Source organism: Panthera pardus, unplaced genomic scaffold (genome assembly GCF_024362965.1).
Source record: "Panthera pardus isolate Hobbes unplaced genomic scaffold, ASM2436296v1 HiC_scaffold_12, whole genome shotgun sequence".
Classification (NCBI taxonomy): Eukaryota; Metazoa; Chordata; class Mammalia; order Carnivora; family Felidae; genus Panthera; species Panthera pardus.
The window spans coordinates 42114611-42136693 of NW_026526677.1; the positions used below are offsets into that span (position 1 = coordinate 42114611).

The 22083-nt window shown below is 35.5% G+C and overlaps 1 protein-coding gene and 1 pseudogene across 2 annotated transcripts in view; one reads left to right on the forward strand and one right to left on the reverse strand.

Annotated features, from left to right (window-relative positions):
• The window catches only part of PIK3C2A (phosphatidylinositol-4-phosphate 3-kinase catalytic subunit type 2 alpha), a 192817-nt gene that overhangs the window by 164635 nt on the left and 6099 nt on the right, over positions 1-22083 (forward strand). For both annotated transcript variants that reach the window (XM_053899926.1, XM_019456444.2), the window contains 9 exons: positions 4403-4507; positions 6089-6181; positions 7456-7585; positions 12497-12633; positions 14741-14910; positions 16320-16476; positions 17123-17232; positions 19550-19757; positions 20991-21115. In XM_053899926.1, coding sequence (XP_053755901.1) covers positions 4403-4507; positions 6089-6181; positions 7456-7585; positions 12497-12633; positions 14741-14910; positions 16320-16476; positions 17123-17232; positions 19550-19757; positions 20991-21115 — 1235 coding nt within the window. The remainder of the gene's footprint in view (positions 1-4402; positions 4508-6088; positions 6182-7455; positions 7586-12496; positions 12634-14740; positions 14911-16319; positions 16477-17122; positions 17233-19549; positions 19758-20990; positions 21116-22083) is intronic.
• LOC128776155 (peptidyl-prolyl cis-trans isomerase NIMA-interacting 4-like) lies at positions 3038-3479 on the reverse strand (annotated as a pseudogene).

Here is a 22083-nt window from a genome sequence, read left to right on the forward strand (position 1 = left end):
TTTTTAAAAATTTATTATTTTTTTTAGTTAAATTTTAGTAACATATAGTGCAATATTTATTTCAGGAGTAGAATTCAGTAATTCATCACTTTGATACAATACCCAGTGCTTATCACAACAAGTGCCCTCCTTGGTACCCAATCACCTACCTAGCCAATCTCCCTCCTCCATCAACCCTCAGTTTGTTCTCTGTCATTAAGAGTCTCTTGTGGTTTGTTTCCCTCTCTTCCCTTCACTGTCCTTCCCATATGATCATCTGTTTTGTTTCTTAAAATCCACATGAGTGAAATCATATGGTATTTTTCTTTCTCTGATTGACTTAATTTGCTTAGCATAATACATTCTAGCTCCATCCATGTCATTGCTGGTGGGAATGCAACCTGCTGCAGCCACTCTGGAGATGAGTATGAAGGTTCCTCAAAAAACTAAAAATGGAACTACCCTATAATCTAGCAATTGCACTATTATGTATTTACCTAGAGGATACCAAAATACAGATTCAAAGGGGTACATGCACCCCAATGTTTATAGCAGCATTATCAACAATAGCCAAACTATGGAGAGAGCCTAAATGTTCATTGACTGATGAATGGATAAAGATGTGGTATATATATTTACCATAGAATATTACTCAGCCCCCCAAAAAGAAGAAAAATCAGGGGCGCCTGGGCGGCTCAGTCGGTTAAGAGTCTGACTCTTCATTTTGTCTCAGGTCATGATCTAGTAGTTTGTGAGATTGAGCCCCCTGTCGGGCTCTGTGATGTCAGCATGGAGCCTGCTTGGGATTCTCTCCCTCTCTCTCTGCCCCTTTCCCACTTGCTTTCTCTCTCTCTCTGTCTCTATCTCAAAAGTAAACAAACATTAAAAAAAATAATGCAAGTATGAGTTGATGCTGATGTTTAAAAAATCCAAATAATAAAGAAGCTCATAGAATAAAAAATTTTTAATTAAAATTTTAAATTAATTTAATTTAAAAATTAAAAAATTTCCAGTTTCATTTTCTGTTAGGTATCTATTATTCATAGTTTGCTTTATGTCCCTTCTGGTCTTTTATATGACTTTACACATATATACATACAAGTACATGTATAAATGTTTGGAGTTTTTTTGTTTTTTAAAAAATTTTTTATAGAAACACACACACATACTGTTATTGAGGTAAAATTCACATAACACTTGGGGCGCCTGGGTGGCTCAGTCGGTTAAGCCTCCGACTTAAGCTCAGGTCACGATCTCGCGGTCCGCGAGTTCGAGCCCCGCGTCGGGCTCTGGGCTGATGGCTCAGAGCCTGAAGCCTGCTTCCGATTCTGTGTCTCCCTCTCTCTCTGCCCCTCCCCCGTTCATGCTGTGTCTCTCTCTGTCTCAAAAATAAATAATTAAAAAAGTTAAAAAAAAAAAATTAAAAAAAATTCACATAACACTCATCATTTTAAATCATTAGGTTTTAGTACATTCACAGTGTTATACAACCACCACCACTAATTCCAGAACATTTTCATCATACCAGAAAGAAAGCCTATACCCACTAACCTCTCAGTTCTCATTCCCTCCTCCTCCCAAGCCCTGGTAAGCATTAATCTGCTTTCTCTCTCTATGGATTTACCTATTCTGGACATTTCATTTAAGTGGAATTACACAATATGTGGCCTTTGTGTCCAGTTTCTTTCAATTTGCCTATTTTTTTTCTTTTCCACTCCCCCCAATTTTTAAAATGTCTATTTATTAGTGAGAGAGAGTGTGAGTAAGGGAGGGGCAGAGAGAGCAGGCTCCAGGCTCTGTGCTGCCAGCATAGAGCCCAACATGGGGCTTGATCAATGATATCATAACCTGAACTGAAACCAAGAGTCGGAAGCTTAACCAGCTGAGCCACCCAGCCGCCACTACCTAATATTTTCAAGGTTCATCTATATTCTAGCATATATGAGTACTTCACTCCTTTTTATAGCTAAATAATGTTCCATTGTGTGAATAATACCACATTTTGTTTATCCATTCATCAGTTGATGGACATTTGGCTTGTTTCCACTATTTGGCTATCATGAATAATGCTGCTATGAATGCTTGTGTATGTTTTTATTTGAACACCTCTTTTCAGTTTACCTAGGAGTGGAATCACTGAGTCATAAAGCAATTCTGTGTTTAACTTTGTGAGGAACCAACAAACTTTTATCTGAAGCAGCTTCATCATTTTATATTCCTACTAGCATTGTATGAGGATTCCAAGTTCTCCACATCTTCACCGTTTGTTATTTTCTGCCTTTTTAAAAAAATTATAGTCATCTTAGTGGGTGTGAAGTAGTATCACATTGTGGTTTGACTTGCATTTGCCTGATTAATGATTTTGAGCACATTTTTATGTGTTTGTTTGCCATTTGTATATCTTCTTGGGAGAAATTTCTGCCCGAAGAGTTTTGTGTGTGTATATGTATTTATTTACTTAGAGTGTGCATGAGAGTGGGGGAGGGGCAGAGAGAGAGTGAGAGAGCGAATTCCAAGCAGGCTTTATGCTGTCAGTGCAGAGCCTGACATGAGGCTTGATCTCATGAACCTGGAACCATGAAATCAGCTCATGATGTGAGCTGAAATCAAGAGCCGGTTGCTTAACTGACTGAGCCACCCAGGCACCCCTCCCCCCTTTTAATTAATTGGTTTGTCTTTTTGTTTTTGAGTTGTTCCTTAAACATTTGGGATATTAGACCCTTATTGGAGATACTGTTTGTAAATATTTTCTCCTGTTCCTTGAATTATCTTTTTATTTCCTTGATGGTGTCTTTTGCACAAAAGTTAATAATTTTATGAAGTTTATTTTTGTTGCTTGTGCATTTATCTAAGAATTTGTTACCAAATCTAAGGTCACAAAGATACACACCTATGTTTTCTTCTAAGAGTTGTATAGTTTTGCTCATATGTAAATCTTTGATCCATTTTAAGTATTTTTTAATATGCTTTGAGATAACTCATTCTTTTACATGTGGTTATCCAGTTTTCCTAGCACTGCTTGTTTGGGCTTTTTTTCCCCCCAGTCTTTCGTATAGTTTTATTTTCTCCCTTCAACCATAATAATATATTATCTTCACTGGAGGGTTTGTAAACACAGGCTTATTCAGCCCATTTACAGGCAAGGCAAATGCTACGTCTTACAATGTTCCCACCATGGAACCTCTGGTCATCCAACCCAAGTCACCCCCTTGCCTGTCTTTATCTTCACTATACTCTGTGACCACTTCATTGAGTCTCATTCCAGACTTTAAGTTTTCCATGGTTTCCATGATTTTTCCATGTTTTTCACACAGAATGTGTCTGACCTTTACTGAGTTGCCACCATCTTTGGGACCCTGAGACTTCTTGTCAGAACTGTTACTCCCAGAGGCTGCTCCCCACTTTCCCCACTTTCCCCACTTTCCCCCCTTTCCTGGAACTGCTTTTTCCCTTGGGCAGCATCTTCGAAACTTCCCAGCATCATTTGTTGAAGAGACCATTCTCTCCCACGAATGATCTCAGCATTCTTGTTGAAAATCAGTTGACCGTAGACATACAGGTTTATTTCTGGACTCTGAATTATATTTCATTGATCTATGAGATTATCCTTATGCCATACTGTTTTAACTACTGTAGCTTTGTAGTAAGTTTTGAAATTAGGAAATAGGAACTATGAGTCCTCCAACTTTGTTCTTTTCCAAGGGTGTTTGTTTGTTTGTTTGTTTGTTTTGGGGGGGGGTGCTATTCAGAAGTCCCTTGCAATTCTGTGTGAGTTTTAGTACCATCTTGTACATTTCTGCAAAAAGGAAGTTGGAATTTTGATAAGAATTGTGTTGAGTCTATAGATTAATTTGGAAAACACTGTAGTCTTAATATTGTCTTCCACTTCATGAACACAAGATGTCTTTTTGTTCATTTAGATCTTTAATTTCTTTGGGTAATTTTACTTTTTTTTGGTTTTTGTTTTTTTTTTTTACTTGGAGAATTTGTGTCAAGACATATAGTTACACTTCATGTTTTTTTATGGGTACATAATAAATTAATTCTTTGGGAACTTCTTTTTGACCATTTGACAGTTGGACATTTTAAAAATTGAGTGGGTCCAGGATACATCATAATATTTTCGTCTTAAAAATAGATCTTCATTTTCTTTTTTTTTTTAATTTTTTTTTAATGTTTATTTATTTTTGAGACAGAGAGAGACAGAGCATGAATGGGGGAGGGGCAGAGAGAGAGGGAGACACAGAATCGGAAGCAGGCTCCAGGCTCTGAGCCATCAGCCCAGAGCCTGACGTGGGGCTCGAACTCACAAACCGTGAGATCGTGACCTGAGCTGAAGTCGGACACTCAACCGACTGAACCACCCAGGCGCCCCTGATCTTCATTTTCTTTATGTACTAATAGTATCATTCTCTTTTCCTAGGTTGTCCTCCAAAGGAGTATGGAACGAGTACAGTCCTTTTTCTTAAGAAATAAATGCCGTCTTCCTCTCAAACCAAGTCTTGTTGCAAAAGAATTAAATATTAAGGTGACACATAAAATGCTTATAAGTTCATATTGTATTTCAAAATAATTTGTAGGAAGAAAGCAGATGGGCAGATATGCTTAAAGCAAATGATGATAAAACCTGCATAGGTTGGTTATATAGGTATTTATGGATGTCTGTTTATAAGATCCATCTTTATATCAGTAATGTTTACTTAATCACCATTCCTAAAAGAAAAAAACAATATAAAATTATTTACTCTCTCAAAATTTTTAAAAAATTTTCTTAACATTTATCCATTTTTGAGAGAGACAGAGCATGAGCTGGGGAGGGGCAGAGAGAGAGGGAATCTGAAGCAGGTTCCAGGCTCTGAGCTGTCAGCACAGAGCCTGACATGGGGCTCTAACTCAAGAACCACAAAATCATGACCTGAGCCGAAGTCAGGTGTTCAACCGACTAAGTCACCCAGGCACCCCCATCTCAAATTATTCTTTACTATGGTACCTTGGAAGCATATGTTGTAATTCAGTCACAAATAGGCATTTTCTTTTCCTCCCATGTGAATGGTCAGATAGACTCTTCCCAGGTTTATAAAACTTTTTAGAGCCATCAGAAAGTAGTTGAGTAATCATCAGAATTGAGCAAAAGCAGCGAATTCAGCAAAGGCAACCAATTAATGTCTGTGGTTTTGAAAGGCTAGGGTTTAAGTATCCATAAAGGAGTCTTGGATTTGATTTCTTAAGTTGATACATGGCTACTCTTTACTGAAATTTAACCATGGGTGCCTGAGTCGTATGTCATTGACGAGGGTCATGTTAGGGATGGGTCACATTTTCTCCTTGGGTTTTGTTTGTTGTTTCCCTCAATTGGTCTGTCTTTTTTTTTTTTTAATGTATGTTTATTTTTGAGAGAGAGAGACAGAGACAGAGCACAAGCTGGGGAGGGGCAGAGAGAGAGGAAGACAGAGCATTAGAAGACAGAGCACCTTAGAAGCTCTGTGCTCTCAGCACAGAGCCTGATGTGGGGCTCAAACTCATGAACTGTGAGATCATGACCTGAGCCAAAGTCAGATGCTTAACTGACTGAGCCACACAGGCGCCCCTAATTGGTCTGTCTTAAATTAGTTTTTTTAACCAGTTTCATTTTAAAATAAGGTTTTCTCTTTGCTAATGAAATTTTAAAATTTAGTGTCACTATTTGATTGCATGGCTAATTATTAATTATAAGAGCACCATAAAAGGAGAAGTAGAGGTCTCATTCTAGATCATACTGATTGAGGAAAGGGTAAGAGTATACAAAATTTTATGCTCTGTTGAGGAATTATGACACTTCTAAAGGTCAAAATTTTAATAATTTTTGTCTCAAGCTTTCAAGGTTTTGCTTCTCTGTTTAGAGAGTAGTAGGTAATATTTTACTTATATATGCTATGTTTAAGTCAGTTTCAAAAAGTTTTTTTTAAATACCTCTTGTCTGCTAGGTGATCTAAAAAGCAGTTCACATGTGTTATTTCATTTGCCTTAATTCAGAGGAACAAGTGAAGGGAGAAATGCGTAGGACAAAAACCTTAAACCCATTTTTATTTCAGTGTTATCTTTCTAATGCTTAAACATGTTGTATTTGTAGTCCTGTTCCTTCTTTAGTTCTAATGCTGTGCCCCTAAAAGTGACAATGGTGAATGCTGATCCAATGGGGGAAGAAATTAATGTCATGTTTAAGGTGAGCAAATGAGGTTACTTTGTTTTAAAATGATAATTTAAAAATTCTTTTCTCAAATTCCTTTTCCAAATTGCAAAGTAATTTTATTTAATATTTAATTAAATTGAATAATTAAGTGAAAAAATATTGCTGACATAAATTGTTTCCAGACAGATTTGGGAACAAATGCAACTCTGGGCTAGAGCTGCTACCTAGGCCCTGCTGGTTGAACACATCATAACTGCATGCAGTGCCTTTCACACAGACTGTCATGTGAGTGGCACCCCTGGGAGTTGTGCTGTGTGAAAGTGCACAACTGTGAGCAATGGCACTGGTTTTTGGAAACACATAACTTACCTGTGAGAAGCAGCAGGAGTGGAGCACTACCGAGTAACCTATTACCAAAGTTCTGCATCTTGTGATAATAATTCATATATTTTGAAGAAAGAATGGAGAGTTTTCATTAATTCATTGAGTTAATGGAGCTTCATAAAGATAGCTTTTCTTGCACTATCTTTGATAAAAATATAAACATATATTTATATAAATATATATAAATGTAAATGCAAAATATATTTATATTTTTCTTCTAACTTACATCTGGTTTGGGTTATATTTTACTGATGTATTTGCTTTTTTCTAAAACAGTACCACCTATTTGAATACAGAAATTTTATATATTAAGTTTTAGTATTAGTTAAGGCAAATCTCCTTTTTTTCATAACTAGTTAAAAAAATATATTCATCATTATGTGTCTTAAAGTTATTTTATCCAATTTTAAAAAGAAAATGAAAACTTGATGTGATTCCAGTTAGAATTTATTTTGGCAGGGTTAACTTTTTTTTTAAGTAAACTTTTAGTTTGAGATAATTATAGATTCATAGCCTGTTGTAAGAAATTATACAGAGATCCTGGGTAACTTTACCCAGTTTCTCTCAATATAACACCTTGCAAAGCTATCATATAATATCACAATCAGGATATTGGCATTGATACAGTCTAAATATGGAATGTTTTGGTTATGACAAGGACCCTCCATTTTGGCCTTTTAAAAAATTGAATATGATTCACATACCATAAAATCTAATCCTCTAAAGTGTATAGTTCAGGAAATTGAGACATGAAGAGGTTAAGTAATTTCTTCTGGAATGCTGCAGAAAAATAAAAAGGCAGTTCTGTTCATCTCATTCTTCACTCTTTCTATTATTTCTCCCTCCCCCTGCCTTTAATAGTATGTAACATAGTTAAGTCTTTTGGAAAGGTACAGGTTTCATTTTGTTTCTTTGATTCCAAGGTTGGTGAAGATCTTCGGCAAGATATGTTAGCTTTACAAATGATAAAGATTATGGACAAGATCTGGCTTAAAGAAGGACTAGATCTGAGGATGGTAATTTTCAAATGCCTCTCAACTGGCAGAGATCGTGGTAAGTCTGTTAGTTCTGTCTTGGTGTCTTATTATTTCTTTTCTGTGAACTTAGCTCATAGTGTACCTGCCCTGAGGGAGTCCTGATGCTGAACACTATGATCTCAGTTGTTTCTTACTTTAATTTCGTGTTACTTTATTGATTTATTTGTTCACAAATAAGTCATTGAGTAGCCCCAATGAATGCTTTGCAGTAACCAGAGGTGTCTGTTGATTGATTGAATGAAACTGTATGGTCTTCAGCTTTTGATTTAAAATTAAGGCCGTGTCTAAGTTAAACCAACTTTGGTTTCGTTTCTGCAAAATAAAATAATGGTTTCAAAATTTTTTTCTACTTAAGGGCAGAATTCTTCTTCTTATTTGCTAAGTTTATTTCCTTACCACACATGTTTGGTGTGAATAGTAAAAGTACTACACCCAGAAATAATTGTGATAATTAAAGAGATAATCAATATAAAACACCCCAGTATGTGAAACATATTAGGTACTCAATAAATTGTAACTATTATCATTATTCTTATTCAACAAATGTTTGTTGCTAATCTATCAACAAAATGCTAATAACATGGAGTGCTTATATTTAGAAGGAAGCAATTAAAGACCTATAATTTGAAAAAGGGCCCCTAGGTGGCTCAGTCAGGTGTCCAACTTTGGCTCACGTCATGATCTTGCAGTTCGAGCACTGTGTCAGGCTCTGTGCTGACAGCTCAGAGCCTGGAGCCTGCTTCGGATTCTGTGTCTCCCTCCTTCTCTGCCCCTACTTGTGCTCTCTCTCTCAAAAATAGATAAACATTAAAAAAAAAAAATTAAAAAAATAAAAAAGTAATTCGCAGATACTTTAATAAGCTAAAAGCTCTAAAAAAAATTACAAAGTCAGTACCATGGGGTTTTAAAGTATGGAAAGATCATTTATAGTTGGTGGAAATGAGAAATGCTTCTCAGAATCTAATCATAGACACTAGAAAGTCACCTGAAAAATTATTTAATCATCCTTCTAATATTTGCCATTCATTTTATGCTTAAATGCCTATACTTAAGGAAATTTAACTGCATTTCAAGTTGGTCTGCCCTATCCTGGATAGTTCTGATGACTATAGAAGTTTTCTTGTATTCTGGTGAATGGGAACTGACTCCTAGTGTCTTCTACCCATGAGTTCCAGTTCTGTTTTAGACTATCATATAATTAAGTCAAATCCCTCTTTATGATGAAAGTATTGTGGCCTCAGATCCTGAGTTTCAAATTCTTTAGCCATTAGGTTACCTTATTATCTGATTGTTTTCATTGTAAAGGGTTTAAGTGATCCAGTCTCTGAGAATGGCACCTGGACTTGGTAGAATGCAAAGTGGGCAAAGTCTTGCACATGTGGAACTTAACAAGTAAAATCATCATACTAACTCTTGCTAAATCATGCCTTGGCCGTTCTATACTTGCATATTTTGTATCTTCAACCCAAGTGTAGGACCTTATCTATTAACTTTCTTGTTATATTTGATCCATTACTTTTCAGCCTCTTGGATTCTTTTTAAAATCTGACTTTTGTTATCTGTCATTAAACCTCTTAGTTTGTGTCATGAACTGATTTGAAGAACATACATTCTGTAGCTTCTACCAAGTCATTGAAAAAAAAGTTTGCTGAGAGAACTAAGGACCAACCCTTGTGGCATGCCACTAGAGATTTCCTTTCAAATGATTGCTAAATCATTTTATTTATTTACTAAGTATTTTAATTAGTTACTCATCAACTTTATTGTGTTATCAGCCACTCCACATTTCTCCATTTTATCCATCAGGACAGTATGAGAGCCTTATCACTTTCCTTTCTTAGTTTAGGATGTACATACTTTATCTTGTCAAAAAGGAAACCCGGTCAATTAAAGAATTCTTGCTGGTTGTTTTTCATTTAAGTCTTGTAAAAGGAAGTTGTTTTATTAAAATTCCTCAACGAGAGCCCACCATTTCATTAGATTGTTTTTTTTTGTCACCACACTTATTTCATATAGTTGAACTTTTTCTTTCTTCTTACGGAATTCTATGTAACTTTGGAGGCAGATTCCTCATGTTTTTTATGTTGTTTCTAATGGTTGAGTGTTTACTTTGTGTCTTGCCCTGGTCTAAGCTTTTCACTTGTGTTCCCTCACAAGTGTCCTTATTTTTCAAATGAAGAAATCACATCTCCATCCTCTGTGAAGTTTTTAACTAGTATCTCGGTATTTGTACTAATCTTCACTTCTTCAGACTCAATAGTTGTCTTTAAATACTCACCAGGCATTTACTGTGTGTTTTGTATCTTCCCCACTGGATTGATAGTAAGTTCCTTTAGGGCAGTGACCGTATCTTACATAGCTGGTATTACTTTGTATATTTTATGAACTTTGGTCCACTGTTTTTACACATAGTAATTTGCATCTATGCATATTTGATTATAAAATTAAAAATTTATTCATATATTAAAATTTTGATTAAATGTTGTCATAGAATCAAGGTCCAGGTGCTCATTGAAAAGGGATGTCACTGTGAACTATAAACTAGATGATGCAACCAAAACAACATAGAAGATCCAAATGAATTCATTGTGCGTTGTTTGGCCAGGCTACTAGGATTAAAACCTGGCCCTGCATACTTTGTTTTGGGGTGGTCTGAAGGCCTTGGCCAACTTGCTTTCTTCCAGCCCTTTGTCTGAAGCAAGTCTTTGTGTCCATTTCGTTATTTTGACACTACTGCATTTCCTTGGTTTTTAAAATCCATAAAACAAATTATTTAGTTATAGAAATAGTTCATGCACATAGTAAAATATCTGTGTAGCATGTAATAGAATAAATTGAAAAGTAAATCTTAGTTTCTCCCACACCTCCATTTTTAATCCTAGGCATCCTACTTCCAAAATAAAGCCACTTACATAGCCCTCTGGGACTATTTTGTATACATTCTAACATGCATGATATTCTAACATACATAATCTTTCTTTTAAACACAAAAGGACAGTTCTCCATCTGGATTTTGTATTTAATAGCATATTTTTAAGCATAAGTACATAGAGATCTACTTCATTGTATTCCCTTATGTAAATGTCCCATAATTTATTTGTTTCAAAAGTTTATTTGTTTTAAAATTTATTTGTTTTAAAAGTAGAGAAAATATGGGGTGCCTGGGTGGCTCCTCAGGTCATGATCTCACGGTTTGTGGGATTGCTACGTGCGGCCCCACACTGGCAGTGAGGAGCCTGGTTGGGCTTCTCTCTCTACCTCTCGCTCTGTCTTCCCTCCCCTGCTCACATGCTCGTGCACGTTCTCTCTCTCTCAAAATAAACATTTCTTTAAAAAGTAGGGAAAATAAAAAATGATTTGCCTAGCCAGGCATTTACATTTTCAGTTAGGAAGACAACACATACTGGAGATTTACACATTATCACAAGGACAATCTTAATCTGCTCTTCCCTTTGAAAGGGCTTAGTGTACTCTGAAACATTGCATCATTTCCCAAATACATGATCAGAGTAAGCTGTTTTGTGCTGAAATGGGATGGCACATATCTTACAAGTAACTTTATTAACTAGGTCAGAATCCGCTAATTTGTAATTAAAATTGTTATTCTTGGGAGTGTGTAGCACATGATTGTATAAACTGTAGAGTCTCAAATAGTCAAATGCAGCTGTTACATTTTGGGTACTTCTGAAAATAAAAAAATTTTGATTGCTTAAATTTTCTAGCATGGACTTCCAGACTTTTATTTATTTGTTTTTTTATTTGTTTATTTTATTTAAAATCTACCATTTTTACAATTTTTTAATGTTTAGTTTTTAAAGTTTATTTTGAGAGAGACAAACAGTGCAAGTGGGGGAAGGAAAGAGAGAATTTTATAGGAGTTAATATAATAATTATCATAATAAAAATAGTTACCATTGGATAGACTTTACTATGTACCAAACATCATGCTAAATATGTCACATAGACTTCTTTAATATTCATTAATAACTCTTTGAAGTAGATACTATTCTTTTTTTTTAAATTTTTTTTTAATGTTTTTATTTATTTTTGAGACAGAGAGAAACAGAGCATGAGCAGGGGAGGGGCAGAGAGAGAGGGAGACACAGAATCCGAAGCAGGCTCCAGGCTCTGAGCTCTCAGCACAGAGCCCGACACAGGGCTCGAACTCACAAACCACGAGATCATGACCTGAGCCAAAGTCGGACGCCTAACCGACTGAGCCACTCAGGCACCCCTATTCTTTTTTTTTTTTTTAATTATTTATGTTTTAATTTACATCCAAGTTAGTTATCATGTAGTGCAGCAATGATTTCAAAGTAGATTCCTTAATGCCCCTTACCCGTTTAGCCTATCCCTGTTCCCTCAACCCCTCCAGCAACCCTCTGTTTGTTCTCTGTATTTAAGAGACTTGATTTTTTTTAATGATAATTCCTAACTGGTATCTCATGTCTAAGATTGAAAGCTATAATTTTTTTTTTTAATGTTTGTTTATTGGGGCACCTGGGTGACTCAGGTGTCTGACTTCAGCCACCTGATCTCATCAGGTCATGATCTCATGGTTCTTGAGTTCAAGCCCCACATTGGGCTGTCTGGTGTCAGCATGGAGCCTGCTTTGGATCCTCTGCCCCTCCCCCACTCATGCTCTTAAAAAATAAACATTAAAAAAAGTACAATAAATGTTTATTTTATTTTTGAGCGTGCGTGCATGAGAGGGAGTAAGAGGGAGAGAGAATCCCAAGCAGGCTCTGTCAGCACAGAGCCCTACTTGGGCCTTGATCTCCACAACCGCAGATCATGACCTGATGAGCCGAAATCAGGAGTCAGTCGTTCAACCGACTGAGCCACCCAGGCATTCTAAAGCTGTAAATTTTTTAAAGGCTTACTCTTGGGAGACATTTTCACATAGATTAATGTTTTGTTGTTAAAGGTATGGTGGAGCTAGTTCCTGCTTCAGATACCCTCAGGAAAATCCAAGTGGAATATGGTGTGACTGGATCCTTTAAAGATAAACCACTTGCAGAGTGGCTGAGGAAATACAATCCTTCTGAAGAGGAATATGAAAAGGTGATTAGCATGTCTCCTTATTCCAGATAACTTTGTCAAAAATGTATTACATAGGTCATAAGTGCTTTCATTTTCCAGCTCTGGTGATTAGACATTTAGTTTAAGTTGTAAAAACAGCCATCTTTCTCTAATTAAAAAAATATATGTATAAAAACAGTATATTTAATGGTAGGAGTCTGAGTGAAACCAATGCTAAATTACCCTCCAAACATTCCAAACATGTTTTAGAGGCCAGCAAAACAGAGGTATTTTTATAATGCAGAATGTTATATTTCACAAAGATCTTGGAAAAGTTATGGAAATGAGGAAGAGTGGCTGTATTGTGTGGTAGTTGAGAGCAAGATTATGGGCTAGACTCTCTGAGCTTGACTTAGGTCCCAGGTTCCTCACTAGCTATTGAGCCTTGGGCAAATTATTAACCTCTTTTGTGCCTCAGTGACCTGTGGTATAAAACAGGATATATTATGGTATTATAGTACTTATTATGGCTGTAAAAAATAATAGTACTCTAAGGTTATTATGAGAATTAAGTGAGTTTATATGGAAAGCCCTACATTGAGTAAATTCTGTAGTTGATAGTTATTAGAGGTGTCATTTTTTTCTTTTGGCACACTTTTGAATGCTATAATAGGAAAGGAAAATCTCTTAAGAGTTAAAAACTTTCAATGATCCTAAATTGGCCTAAGAAAGACTCAAGAATACTTTTTTTTTTCCTTTCTAAAAACACTTTCAATGGCAATATAAGGAGATCTATTTTAATATCATTTGCCAACCTACTTTATGTCATTAATGTATCATATTTAAAGATATGTACAAATGCTGTCTGTTGAGAAATTTTAATTTTGTAGAGGAATTTTGTCCTTTGTTGGTCTTTTAAACTGTTTAAGATCAACCCCTTTTCTTTGTTGTGGTATTGAGGAAGCAGTGCAGCAAAAGCCAATACTTGTTTATAGTAATGTTGGCTCTTTTGTGGTTCCAGGGAAAGTGGTTTGACACAAAATAATTGTCAAGTAAAATACATTGTGTACTTTTTATGCATTTAACTTTTAATATCCTTTACTAAGAATATAACATAGTGGAGTCACATCGCTTGGGTTTGAATCTTGGATCTGCCACTTAACAATTAGGTGGTTCTGGGAAAATAATTACTCTGTTTCAGTTTCCCTCATATGTAAAATAGCAATCATAATGGTACCTTTGTCATATACTGTGTTTGTATGTAGAAAGAGAATAGTAATAGTGCCTAGTTTGTGATAAGTGCTATTTAAACATTTGGTCTTATCATCATCAGTAATAATTTCTGGGGAATAATCACATGGACATATAGAGCCATATGACTGCTCCATTCAGAAATGTACTATTTTGAGGGGCATCGGACTTTTGATCTCAGCTCAGGTCTTGATTTCAGGGTTGTGAGTTCAAGCTCCACACTAGGCGTGAAGCCTACTTAAAAAACAAACAAAAATAAAATGTAGTGTCTTGAGAATATACTAAATGCATATGCTTTGGACAAGAATACTTATTATATACATCTTGCTGTATCGTTCTATATGATGTTGTGTTAATAACTTAATCCCCAGGACAAGCAAGACTAAAGTGAAAGATTTCCATCTTTGAGGAACTTGCAGATGTTACATAAGGAGTCAACAAAACACATTAGTTATATTATTGTATGTTTAAAGATAGCAGGTGACTTTCTTTATACATGCCTTCCCTATAAGCCAAAAAAGGGAAAATACTCTTTTATAATCCTTTATCACAGTGTTACCACTTGTGCTAAGCAGCAGAGCCTGTGAGGAGCAGAGGTCCACAACGATGATTCTTACAAGATGTTCAAAGGCAGCACATACCCTCAGTAGGGACTGACAGGATCTCTGCCTTTTAAAAGACAAAAGTCAGAGAGATAGGGGCAATAACCATCTTTAGAAGGTGTTTTTGTTTTCAAAATAGGAAAAGGCTGGCTATTGTTACCATAACCTAGTTTATAAGCTATTAAGAAAATGGATTATGATAGTGTTTTCAAAGGGTGATGAATTACTTTAATCTTTATAACCTGCCTCCTTTAAAAATTTTTTTTTCCTAAAATAATTTTATATCTTTATTACAGGCTTCTGAAAATTTTATCTATTCTTGCGCTGGATGCTGTGTAGCTACCTATGTTTTAGGCATCTGTGATCGACACAATGACAACATAATGCTTCGAAGCACAGGACATATGTTTCACATTGACTTTGGAAAGTTTTTGGGCCATGCACAGATGTTTGGTAGCTTCAAAAGGTACTAATATTGTTATTGTTGCTAAAGAAGAGAGGCACTGAAATACCCCAGGGGGCGCCTAGCTGGCTCAGTTAGTTGTGCATGCAACTCTTAATCCCAGGGTCATGAGTTCAAGCCCCATGTTGGGTGTAGAGCCTACTTATAAAACAAAAAACAAAAAAACACAGTACTTCAGGTAATTCTGAAGATTTCCACATTGTGAATCGCTTTTCAAAAGATATTAATAAAATTATCTGTACCCATCCACTATTTGTATATATATATGCAAGAGTTTCTGTAGTAATTTTTACTTGAAGGAAAAAGAAATTGACCTTTCTTACCATGTGATTGTTAAGTTTTTGATGGTTTTAACATCAACTGTTTTACAATCTAAGCATTCCTCCTCCACTTTTTTCTTCCCAAGAAAGCTGAAGCTGTTGGTTTGCTTTCTTCAGATTTATTCAAGAGATCGTTGATTTTGAGTGAATTCATTTCAAGTAATGCTAAAGATATTTTCATTTTGGGGGCACGTGGGTGGCTCAGTTGGTTAAGCGTCCGACTTCGGCTCAGGTCACAATCTCGGGGTCTGTGAGTTTGAGCCCCGCGTCAGGCTCTGTGCTGATAACTCAGAGCCTGGAGCCTGCTTTGGATTCTGTGCACTCCTGCCCCCGTCCCTCTCCCCCCCCCCATCTCTTCCCCTCCCCTACTTGTGCTCTGTCTCCCTCTGTCTCTCAAAAATAAATAAATGTTAAGTAAGAGATACTTTTGTTTTGACAGTATTAGAATTTTATGTAAGATATCTTTGTGTATTTTGATGAACCTATATTTTGACACATTTAGCCATAACATTGATTTTAATTAGTGGACACAACTTATTTTAAAAGAGAGGCACTTTTTATTTCACAAATTAATGTCCCAAACATTAACTGCCTCTTTTCTTGCTGTTCTTTGCCTTGTAGCTCCCACTGAGCATGACTGGGGATGAAAAAGACCCTAAGAGATGACTTTACCATTGTAGTACACGAGGATGAGTGTGTGTGTGTGGTAACCTTTGCTGAAATGAATTAAGGTGTATTTTATCTAGTTAGTGGTACCTGTAAAAAGCTCCCATTTGTATAACGGCAATGAGTGCAAAATTTTTGTCTGTATATTTGTAGCTACTATTTGATCACTATTTGAGTGTGTGGATTTATAAATATCATCTTGGAAAAAATTCATATATTCTAAGTAATAAGATTGATTATATGAAGGCTTTCCTGCAAATACAAATTTATAAGTTTTAATGCAGATTCAACACTGCCCAGTACTAAGTTTCCCAGTTGGAAATTGCTATGGCTCAGATAGCTTCGTTCAATAACCATGTGATAACAATAGCACTATTTGAATATCTTCTATAAATAATACTTTGTGTGTATTTTCTTTTTAAATAGGGATCGGGCTCCTTTTGTGCTGACTTCTGATATGGCATATGTCATCAATGGGGGTGAAAAGCCCACCATTCGTTTCCAGTTGTTTGTGGACCTCTGCTGCCAGGCCTACAACTTAATAAGAAAGCAAACAAACCTCTTTCTTAATCTCCTTTCTCTGGTAACTCTGTTCTTTTATAAGCCTTTAATTAATTTACATTACTGCTCTGTGTTTCAGTATCTAAAGAAGGATATTTTGGAATGAAATTTACTGTAGTTTCAAATGTCAGATATACTATCACCAAAATATTCAAAAATTGCTGCTCTGTAAAATATTCCAGACACCGTTTATATAAAATACAAAAAAATAAGTCATGAGAGTGGGCTACCCTGGGAGTGAGGAGTAAAAAGTACCTGAAAAGGACCCTGAGAGGGTCATCTGGAATGCTGGAACATATTTTATGTCTTAATCTGGGTGTGTTCAGATTTTTATACTTCTCTGGATATTTATTAAGTTAAAAGTAAACCTCCACTATGATTATTGTGACTGAACTTGATGTAAAAACAGAGGACTAGACAAAAGGTCTATATTTTACAGCTTTTATTCCATAACCTGGCTTTGTGACATCCAACAATTGACTTCCTTGGCCTTGGTGTTTTTCATTTGTAACCGAATCACTTAGGTCCCTAAAATACTAATACAAACTCCTCAAAACTGTGATTGTTTTGTTTGCTTCAGTTCTAATTATTTGGCCAGCTTTTAAGGGATGGGTAAGGAACAGAGTTTTAAAAAATTGAACTCACAAACTCTTTTTTCCTTTCTACAGATGATTCCTTCAGGGTTACCTGAACTTACAAGTATCCAAGACTTGAAATATGTTAGAGATGCACTTCAACCCCAAACTACAGATGCAGAAGCTACAATTTTCTTCACTAGGTAAGGCATATTTAAATATTTTAGAGAAGGGACATAGCTTTGATTTGTTTTCCTTAAACAAATGCTATATATCAAAATTCTGATTTTTCAGGAAGGAATTGTGAATCACAGTATTAGCAAATAGTAGCCTTATCAAAAGTATATTTTATGTCAGAAGTTTGTTTACTGAATAAATGTAAAGGATTTGCAATAACCATTTTAAAAATAAATTTCTCTCAAAATAGCTGGTTTTATTTAGTATATGACTTCAATTATAAACATCCTGTGTATGAACTATTTCTGCAAGACGTATTTTCTATAATGCCAAATACAAGGTTTTTTGGGTTTTTTCCTAAAATAATATCTGTGTTAATCTGTTTTTCAGGATTCTGCCATGACAATTTTTGTGGATACTATAAATGCTTAAAACAGTGAACTCTGGGACACTGCTATAGTAAATTGTTAATGTATGACATGGTACTTAAAACACGTATACCAATTATTGGCATTTGAACTTGGTATTTTTGCTTTAAAAGCATATCTTCCTGGCAAATTGGTCACCTCATTATTGTGGTATAGTGATACCACCTCATTATTATGCCATAGCAGGGAGGGACACATGAGCTCATGTTCTTTTCTCCTTTTTCTCTTGCCTTCTTCCTCTCAGTGGAGAAGAGATAGAAAACTGGACTGGACTTCCCTAGTCTCAAGAGTCTGGCCTGAATTGAATTGAAGGAAGCTGACTTTTGTATAGCCTTCCAAACTAATCCTGATAATTTAGGTATTGATGGGTTTTGCTTTGTTTTTTTAAAGAGATTTGTTGCCTCTCCTGGCAAAACTATAAAGCAGGCATGTATCAGTCTGCTTGAGCTGCCATAACAAAATACCATAGACGACATGGCTTAAAAAACAGACGTTTATTTTCTCTTAGTTCTGGAAGCTGGAAAGTCTAAAATCAAGATGCCAGCTGATTCACTTCCTGGTGAAGGCTCTAGGTTATAGACCATTGCCTTCTTGAGGTTTTCTCACATGAAAGGAGATATAGAACAAGAAAGCATAAGCTTTCTTGTGTGTTCTTATAGGAATTTTTATCCTTATCCTTATGACCTCTTCTAATCTTACTAACTCCATAAAGGCCATATGGGGTTGGGGTTCAATGTATGAATTTTGGAGGATACAAATATTCAGTCCATAGCCAGGCAAGAACCTTTGTGTGAGGTTCTTGACTTTTCTTTTTGAATCTCTTTCCTCTTTCTGGATTCCTTTATCCTGTTTCTGAGACTTCTTGTTTCTTTTTGCATGCCTAAAATGTTTTACTCAAACCTGCCTTCCAGATTTATTCCCACCAAACTCCATATCCTGTCAAAACTTCTTTTTCCAACTAAGGGAAATTATGATTATCTGTAGAAGGAATCTGATTCCAAATGCTACTACTATTTGATAGAAGAGATTTTATTAAATTTGAATTATTTTCCGATGCTCCATTCTACACCTGTTTAGTTGCTACCTTCCCTGTTTATTAAAAGGGAATTAAAGGGGTGCCTGGGTGGCTCAATTGTAAACTGTCCAACTGTGACTCTTGGTTTCAGCTCAGGTCATGATCTCAGTTTATGAGTTCGAGGCCCGCTTTGGATTCTCTGTCTCCCCCTCTCTGCCCCTCCCCCACTTGCACACATGCTTTCTCTCTCTCTCTCTCTCAAAATAAATAAAAGGGGGGATTAAATAATTATTTTTTTGGCATTATACCAATTATCTTCTATAATTGGGGGTATCGGACCCCACAGAGCTCAAGAAATGAAAGCATTGTTTCTTGGAGACAATGGGATGGGATGGAATGGAGACTTTCTTGTGCTAAAATGTTTTGTTGGGATGGAATATCTTTTAATGGGTTTTTGGCCTGAAGAACAAAGGAAACCCTTTACAAAGTGAGGATCTGCTTAATATTTTAAAAGGAATGAAAATGGGGTGCCTGACTGGCTCAGTTAGTAGAGCATGTGACTCTTGATGATCAGGGTCATGACTTCAGGCTCCATGTATATATATACATACACACACACGGAGACACAGAGGTAGGTAGGTAGGTAGGTAGGTAGGTAGGTAGGTGGGTAGATAAAAATTTAAGGGGCGCCCAGCTGGCTCATTCAGTAGAGTGTGTGACTCTTGATCTCGGGGTTGTGAGTTCACGCCTCACATTGGGTGTAGAGATTAAAAATGAAATCTTAAAACATTTTTTTAAATAAGGAATGAAAATATTTTTCATCTTTTATTATGTTAAAAAAAACTGAACATGTTTTCTCATGAACATTTACTATTAATGTATTTTCTGATTGTTTTGTAGGCTTATTGAATCAAGTTTGGGAAGCATTGCCACAAAGTTTAACTTCTTCATTCACAATCTTGCTCAGTTGCGTTTTTCTGGTCTTCCTTCCAATGATGAGCCCATCCTTTCATTTTCACCCAAAACATACTCATTTAGACAAGATGGTCGAATCAAGGAAGTCTCTGTTTTCACTTACCATAAGAAATACAACCCGGATAAACATTATGTAAGTTTGGTTTTGGTATTTGTAGAGACTCATGCATGCATTACTGTTGTCCTTTCCTGGTTCCTTCACTGACTCTGCTAAAGTTCCTAACACTTGCTCTTCTCATACTTCTTTCTTTTTGGATGGTCCAAAATAAATACATAGAGGAATCCCTTATTGTTTTTTGGTATTTATTTATTGGTAAATTTGCTCCCAAACCATGGGAGAAGAATGTTACTCTTCCTTTCAGAGACCAGACTAAAAGGATGGTGCTATTTTGCTTTTTCTCCTTCCTTGAATTTGTTCTTAATTTTAAGGTAAAGCTTGCTCATGGTAACAAATGCATCCTATTTATAAGCATATGAAGTTTTTAGTTCTCATTCCACTAAGGATGAAGTATTATAAAACACACACCCACACATAAAGTTCATCTTTGAACAAAAACATCATCTTTAGTATGCTTCCCCTTGTCCCCCAAAAGGATAGCATGATCATCTGTTTTATTATTTTTCACCCTTGTGCTAATACTTTTGCTGGGAAATACTTTGCAGCACAGTCTTTAAATTGTTGATAAAGTGATATTTTATAAAGCAATTTTATTATTTTAATTTGCACCTATTAGTAAATTTTTGTAAGTTTATTTAGTGTTTTATCCTAACACCACTTTACTGAGTAGTCCATTCTTTCCCTCAATGATTTATGACATTAATATATCATAATGTAGAATATTATAATGGTAGTATATTTTAAGTGTAATGGGTATACATATATTCATTCCTGAATTTATTTCTGGTCTTCTGTAAATATATGACTTATTTCTATAACAGGATTGTATTCTGTAAAGTACTGTGACTTTACCATAGTTTAAATATCCAGTAAGACAAGTTTTCCCTGATCCTCCTGCCACCATAAATTTTGCTTTTCTCATTTACTCTTTTAAATGAACCTATTAATATGTTCATTGGAAAGGCACTAAATTTATAAATTTCAGGAAGTACATTTATTATATTTAATCCTGAAAATAAGTGACTTTCACTTTCCGGTTGTTTATATATCTTACAGTGGTTAATATCACTATTAGATATAGTTGATGTGCTATATATAAATACGATGACTTTTATGTTTGCTGTTTCCTATCAGTGACATATTGATTACTAATTTAAAAGCATTTGGACTACATAGAATGGTCAAGCTATAAATTTTCTGTCAGGGAAGTATTTTGTTTAATGCATTTGGGTTGTGATTTCTTTTCAGATTTATGTAGTCCGAATTTTGAGGGAAGGACAGCTTGAGCCATCATTTGTGTTCCGGACCTTTGATGAGTTTCAGGAGCTTCACAATAAGCTCAGTATTATTTTTCCACTTTGGAAGTTACCAGGGTATGTTCCCATTGTTGTTTATTAATCTTTTTTCACAGAAACAATTTCTTACCAAGTGTAGGTCAAAAGCTTTGTGTAAACACATGGTAAGATACAGTGGACCATGTGTGACTTATTTTCCTTTGTATGGCAAGGGTCTGATCCATCCATAGACCAGGAACTGTATGTTTTCGGTGAATGAATAAACAGTGAATAAATGATCAAGATCCTAAACTTAAAATATGGGATTTTCTAGCTTTCTAGAAAAGCTAGAAAAAACTTTCAGTTGAAGCTTTTATTTATTTTATTTATTTATTATTATTTTTTTTTTTACAAATCCTATTGGGCTAGGTAAATCGTTGCTTCAACTACCTTTACAATGAGGTCAGGGAACTTAGTTGAACCTCTTAGTTTATTGTCTGTACCACAGTGAGCAACACCAGATAATAATTTAGAATCTTGGTTTTAGAAAAGTCAGAATTTTAAATCACTGCAGAAATAATTTTGGCCATACTCAGCTCCTTGAGGGGAAAAAAAAAAAAAACAGCTGAGGTATTGAGACTGTTAGTCAAAATCTTATATAACTTAGTTTTGTATCAGTTACCCTTTCAAAACCCTCAGTTTTGATGTGGCTGATGACCAATAGATTTCCTGCATCAAGTTGCTCATATTCTTCTCAGACTAGCTTTCAGAAGTAAAGAGTCAACAAAGTGGGTATCAGAATTTATTTCCATGTGCAGTCTCATTTTCCACTGTCAGCAAAACAGGCAGAGTTAAGATTATCTTGATTTAGACCCTATGTCACTTGTGGACACAGTATTGACCTATTATGGGACTACTATTCAACAATAACTTTGGCTGATTGAGTGAGTAGTGATTATTTTGGAAGATATGCATAAAATATTGTGAATAGGCTAATGTTGAGAAGAAAGAGTAGAAAATAAGTAATAAATAGCAAAATAGCAAAACAATGTGTCTTTTGTACCAAG